This window comes from Exserohilum turcica (assembly GCF_000359705.1).
Source record: "Exserohilum turcica Et28A unplaced genomic scaffold SETTUscaffold_5, whole genome shotgun sequence".
Taxonomy (NCBI): domain Eukaryota; kingdom Fungi; phylum Ascomycota; class Dothideomycetes; order Pleosporales; family Pleosporaceae; genus Exserohilum; species Exserohilum turcicum.
The window spans coordinates 3,453-9,815 of NW_007360266.1; the positions used below are offsets into that span (position 1 = coordinate 3,453).

The window sequence follows — 6,363 nt, forward strand, 5'->3', positions numbered from 1 at the left end:
GCGAGTCTAGGTCAAGAATGTATCGTACGATAGTTTGCTCTTCAGATTTAGTTAGCTTCTGGCAATTTGGCTGCGTCGTAGGTCGAAAGGTGATTCCTTGAAGCCGCCGAGAGATCTGCTGATGATGGACGTTATAGGCTGCTGCAGCGCGTCGAATGCTCTTAAACTGGCCTGTACGATAGGCCTGAACTGCTAGAGTAAGCCTACCCTCTTGCTGAGTAAATATCACGTTCTGTTGTTGAGGCATTGTCTTTCGTACGTGAAGTTCGCGATGCCAAGAAAAAGTGGCACTCTCGGTGGGGTGGCACTCTCGGTGGTGGAATACGTTATATATTTATTAATTATTTTAATCTATCTATAGAGTATTAGGTTAAGCCTCTTTTTATTAGGCGTTAGCCTAAGCGTCTAACTAATTATAGAATCTAGGTGTGATCTAACACCCGGAATCTGTCACCCACCCAAAATATCCCACGTGATCTGACAGGTAGACCCTGGCGCTCGGTTCTAATCGGCCCAGATCATAGAATCTGGGTGCCTAGTTTCACCCGGATTCTGCCACTTATCTAACAAATCTAACCCTAGGTTAGTGGTATAGTTCAGAGATATGGTATAGATTTTTAAATATGAATATTATCTATCTAATAACTTGAACTTGATGACAAGCTCTGGTTTATCCCATACACTATAGACCTTCTGGTGAATCCAATCATTGCTCTCTAGGCATAGTTCGAGATCGTAATTCCATAGTATTGTAGCAATAATCAAACGTATTTCGTGATATGCTAAGCTGTAAATACATATTAATAAGTGTTATTATCTTATATATCTTACTAAAAAACTTACTTTCTCCCTATACAGTTACGTGGCCCATAGGAAAAAGGTTGGAGAACATCTTTTCTATCAGTGTTGTATCCACTATCTCGCAACTATCGCTCGGGAATAAAGTTATGAGGGTGTTTGAAGTTAAGAGAAGAGCTATAAGCTGCTTTCTGTTGTACGAAAACCCTTGTCTATATCACGTCAGCCTGACTAGAAATGCGAATAACTCTAGATGACAGTATTCTTTACCTTCCCTGGCACCCATTTGCCACAGACAGCAGCACCGCCTATTGGTACCTCTCGAGGTAGACCAATTGGTATTGGTGGATAACATCGAAGAGCCTCTTCAATGCATGCATTCAGATATTCTAAGCGTTGTAGTATGCTGAAAGACAGCTCTTCCTCTGATAGAGCGCGTATCTCAACGATAAGTTTGTCCATCTTCTCAGGACTAACAAGAAGCAAGTATGTTAATCCGCTTAGTAGAGTAGCAATAGTTTCGGTACCAGCAAGCATAAAGACTGCTGCGTTTGCATGCATCTTGGACAGAGGTAGCTGGACTTTTGGATTCTCAAGAACAAGTTTCCAAATATCTAGTTTTCCAATATCAACTCCTTTCTGGATTCGTTTATCCACGCGTTCAGCCAAGTGCAGAAAGTGTTTTTTCTGTTCATCTCGCAAAGATGGAGGCATGAAAGTCATGAATAAGTGTCTGAGAACAGGGTAAAAGAGCGGAATCTGAAGAAGCGTGAAGGTTTTGATGTTTTGAAAGACTCCTCGGACCCATGGTGTATACTCGCCTATATCTAGCATACCCAAAGGTTCGCTGAAGGTAAGATCCCCCATAACATCAAATGTTGTAAAGTTGTACAACTTTACAGCGTTCAAGGATATCTCTGGATTTCCACTTATAGTTGCGTCAATATTCTGTTTGAGTTTAGTTACATATTTGCGAATGAGAGGCTCTTGGAGTTTCAGGGCCTTTTCACTAAACGCGTTCAAGAAAACCTTGCGGGTCTGGTTGTGATCTTGTGCTGTTAGTTCTGTCGCAATACTATGTTGCCCATTTTGCTCAGGTGTGTAGAAACGTGTCATATCTTTCGCAAATTCTGGGCGTCCTCCTAACTGGTGACCAGTGATATCCTTCCATGCTTGAGGACTAATGTAACTCAGTCCTTCCGGGGCAAATCGAACCACTTCGCCATATTTCTTGTGCAGTTCACAAAACCAAGCGACTTCTTTACCACAGGCTTTGTTGTAAAGGTAGCAGAGATTTGTTAAAGCTGCAAATTTAGGACCTGGATCTAATTATGTCTTTAGCTAGGGAGCAGAACCTAGCATCGTCTATTGAAGAGTTTGTTGCTTACATTTTCTCAAAGGGTGGAATAGAAAACTATAAGTAATGTTGAGAACGAAACTGAATACAGTCTATAGCTTTTAGCATTTAATAATAAGCTACCAAGTTGGCATAGAGTCTTACTATAGCAAGTATCCCAACCAGATACTGTGGAACATATCTGAGTTAGATTGCTCTGATCGAAAAATGAAGATTACAAGGAACCATCATTCTGGTTTGAAAAATAGAGTGTGAAGGGAAAGAAATCCTATCAAATTGGTTGAGTAGGAATTTGTCCGGATAGGTAATATTTCAATTAGTGAGCACTACCTTTATCTTAAGCTAAGAGAAAAGGGTCCTTTTTCAAGGTTCACCGACATTTACAGCCATAATGAGATCTGTCCCATAGGTTCCTAACGTATTTTTGCAGATCTCTTTTCACTAGAATGTTGTTGAACCTACCGAGCCACGATCGACAGGTAGTTGGCTGAACCATACTAGGTAGATCTCTCCTGAGTTCTAATGATGCACGATGGAGTTTCATCTACCAATGCAATGCGGAAGATTGGTAGTAGAGTTATCTATGCTAATACTATTAACATAGTATCATTGCGGCTTATGCAAGACTTCTGAAGCAACAAGCCCATGTAACAGCAACAGGGATGCACCGTCTCAACAAGAAAAAGCAATAGCTGTAGAAAACGTAACTTCACCAGAAATGAAGCAACAAACTAATGCAACTACAAAAAGGATGCACTGTCTCGGCAAGAAAAAGTAGAAGCTCCGTACTACTAATGAATGAAATGGCAAAAAGTGGAGACATTACATAGGATGCTGCGGCGCACAAAACTCTGCCTTTTCACAAGCGACAGATATTATACTAAGATATTTTTCAAGCTCAAAGCCTCGACGGACGATTTGCAATCAAGTATAGGCTGGTACATGGGGCTGCCCCCCCAGGCTGGTCTTTGACTTTGATTACGAAAAAAGGAAGACAATGTAGATGGCTAACCATCCAATATACACAAATCTTGTTAGACCAAAGGTGATTAAAAGCAATGAAGTACTGTGATCTAGCTCTACTAACTAGCGCAATTGTAAAACTAATTAGATCTCTAGCTTCCTATACATGTAAACAATCTCACATAAACTATGATGACATATTTCGGGATTCAGCCTATGTCGAAACCTGCTAGGTCATATTGCAGACTGAAAAGGAGCATACAATGACCCGGAGAAGGTGCGACTCCATATCTTGTATTCCGGCTCCCCACCAGACCGGTCAGACCGACCCAGTCCTGTACGGAGCATAGTAGTGCTAGGTGGTATAGTAAATCTTTACTTGTTACATTGTGCTATGTTACATCTAAAATGCAAGATATGCATAAAAAGTAAGTTATATATGATAGACTGAGCGTATAAGATAACAGTCGTTACTTCTCTGCAGACACACTACCAATATATTGCTACTGTATCTAATCTTGGACGATCACAAACTCGCTCATACACAAGATGGGAGACTTTCATGATACCAACAATCGACTCCCTGAAATATCCTACTTTCAGCCACGTTGGACTCTACCACATGCATTTGAGAAATGCAGGCCACCGTCTTCACTAGAGCCACCTCCTATCAAAGCCATGCTAGAGCGATTAAGCAACTTGGGAGCGGATGGAAACAATACCCAACGTTTGGTATGTTGTGACCGTCAGAACTATCGGATTTTCATGCATTCTAACAATTAATTACAGGAACAATCAAATCCGTTGAAGGGATCAGCTGACGTTTCTCACACATTCAACTCCACGACATTCAATCCTATCTGTGTAAAGGACTATCTACAGATGTACAGAGAACCGCATAGGATCGTATTCTCTTACAGTGCTGCGAAAGAGATCCTTGCCAAGCTTGCCGAAGGAATACCCGTGAAATCCTATACCTCTTATATCAAAGGACTACCCAGGGTTCATTGTCTTGCAACGCAGTACGTCGCCAGCATACCTACATTTGCAAGCCACAGATGTGCCAAAGATCTGGAAAAAATGCAAGAAATAGCAAAGGCGTGCTTTCTAATCAATTCTCAGCTGGCAACTGTCATGGCTTCTATACAGCATTGCATTGTTGGATGCACATACTCTACCGGTCCAGGAATCAAAGAGTGGGCATCCTGGTGCAACTTATTAATCCCACTTTCAGGATCAGAGCTTAGCTCTACTAACAGAAGTCGGCTTCATCCGGTTGTAGCAAACATGGTGAAAGAAGAAGCACAGTATGCTAGCATAGCTACTGCCTTCTTCTCGTCACCTACTGTGGAACTTGCAGCCCTACTCTGCTCCGATTGTTGTGGTACAGTTGAATTTACCCAGCAACCATCACAGGCTATCGGCGATGAATCTCGAGACAAAGATCTTTTTACGGGTCTCATGTGGCGAGGGATTGAAGGAGGATCTTTTTTCAACACTCATCTTTGGCCTATATGCTCTGAGTTTGACCTCGGTGATGCTTTCGGTTTTAGTATAGTTGCTTGCATTATCAACGATATCATGGGCCTTGAGCATGATATTATCATGAAGGAGCCAGCAAACTGTTTCATCCTCGCTGGAAGTATGGGTACCCTGCTGTCTCCTACTTTAGAGATGCTTTCAATCTATACGGCATTCAACCAGTTGGCACGTCTCCCAGAACCATGTCGATCTTTCTACATACGGTATTGGTTATCTATGTTTGCACTCCATCTGCTGTCCTCACGATACTGCGCATTCTACTTTAAAGAGGATATTCAACAAACAGAGCGCAACTTCGTAAACAAAGGTTTCGCTTTTACACCGCAAGATAAGCGTAAGAGGCCAATTCAGGATTGCCATCAAGCATTGCTGGAGATTGTAAGCCAGGAGCTACTTTCAGAAGTCCGTAGGCGAGTAGCAAGTCCTAAAGAGTGGCCACAGCTTCTTTCTGAGTGTTTTGATCATGGCGGAGAGGGGGACATATCTCTTCTAGCAGCAACTGTCGTCGCGTGTGATCTAGAAACTGGGGTACTTTATGGCCTTGCTTTGGATGCAGAAAACGCGCTTCCTGGAGCTAAGAGCACTGTTTCAATAATGGATTTCGTTGCTACGGGCTACCAGCACCACGTGTGCTGCTCATTAGTGTAACATAGAGAGCAAGTTAAATAGCGAAAACATGTATTTCAATCTCATCTTATCGACCTGAATCTTTAGCACACCTGTTATCATTGTGTATACTCAGTTCTAGGAAGAAAGGCTGACACAAATATAGAATCTTTTACTCTAAGCCCATCAGATACGGCTTATGCCATAGGTAACAGAGTGTATTTGTTTAAGGGGTTTAGCAGATAGGAATGTGGCTATCAAGATAGAATCGAGAAAAATCGTCAGAGAGCCCTAAAGGGGTTGAAAGAGGACGACATATACCACATGTGCCTTGAATACCACTAACCCAAGAGGTATTTAATAGAGCCCTAATGTAAGAGGCTGGGGCAAATGCTTAGTTTGCAAGAGGTTGTATTCGATAGAGAGTTAATCACTAATAATTGCGCGGTGTTGATTTACTTGTTACAACAAAGGTCACGCCAAGAGTCTGAGCGCGTCGTCTAAGCGGCGCTCGGACAGTGTGTAGATTTCACGTGCTCCAAGTAGCACGCGGATTCTATAGACAACCCGAGATCCCATCAAGGAGCTACTAGGAGGGCGTTCTCCCAATCCAGGCTTACACTCAATACCCAGGTCGAGTTGATACTAAGGCTTTCCCACACGGACCCAAGTCATTATCTATAGACTATTGTATACCTAGGTACTCGAACATTGTTATAGATCAATTGCGCAGAGAATCGTATCATATTGGGCGGGGTGCGCAGCTTGCCGTTAGAGTGCGTTGTATTGCTATTGCTTTTTCTTGTTGAGGTAGTACATCCCTGTTACCGTTACAGTGGCTTGTTGCTTTGGCTTAGCTGAAGTTATCATTTCCACAGCCTTTTATATGCTATGATACAAGTATGTGAGTTTAGTATAATGTAACAGCTTGGCTCCACTATATTACACAGCCCAGCAATACTTAGAAGTTTAATACCTGTATATGTGCGACATTAAGTGCCAAACGCCAATTATTACCCAAAACTATAGGCTCTCTATCACACCAACTTCGAGTTTTCTGGAAACCGCTAGGAAAGCACGCTATCTAGGAGAACCGA

General features: G+C 42.3%; 2 protein-coding genes across 2 annotated transcripts; one reads left to right on the forward strand and one right to left on the reverse strand.

Moving 5' to 3' along the window:
* Positions 1 to 630: 630 nt before the first annotated feature.
* On the reverse strand, positions 631 to 2,334 carry SETTUDRAFT_155666 (uncharacterized protein; the record flags this gene model as incomplete). The annotated part of the gene is made up of 5 exons (XM_008030708.1): positions 631 to 787; positions 844 to 926; positions 1,069 to 2,123; positions 2,187 to 2,212; positions 2,300 to 2,334. The coding sequence occupies 5 exons, from the start codon at positions 2,332 to 2,334 to the stop codon at positions 631 to 633; spliced, it is 1,356 nt and encodes a 451-aa protein (XP_008028899.1).
* Positions 2,335 to 3,667: 1,333 nt separating this feature from the next.
* Positions 3,668 to 5,308, forward strand: SETTUDRAFT_33389 (uncharacterized protein; the record flags this gene model as incomplete). Its single annotated transcript, XM_008030580.1, has 2 exons — positions 3,668 to 3,850; positions 3,908 to 5,308. The coding sequence occupies 2 exons, from the start codon at positions 3,668 to 3,670 to the stop codon at positions 5,306 to 5,308; spliced, it is 1,584 nt and encodes a 527-aa protein (XP_008028771.1).
* Positions 5,309 to 6,363: the final 1,055 nt, after the last annotated feature.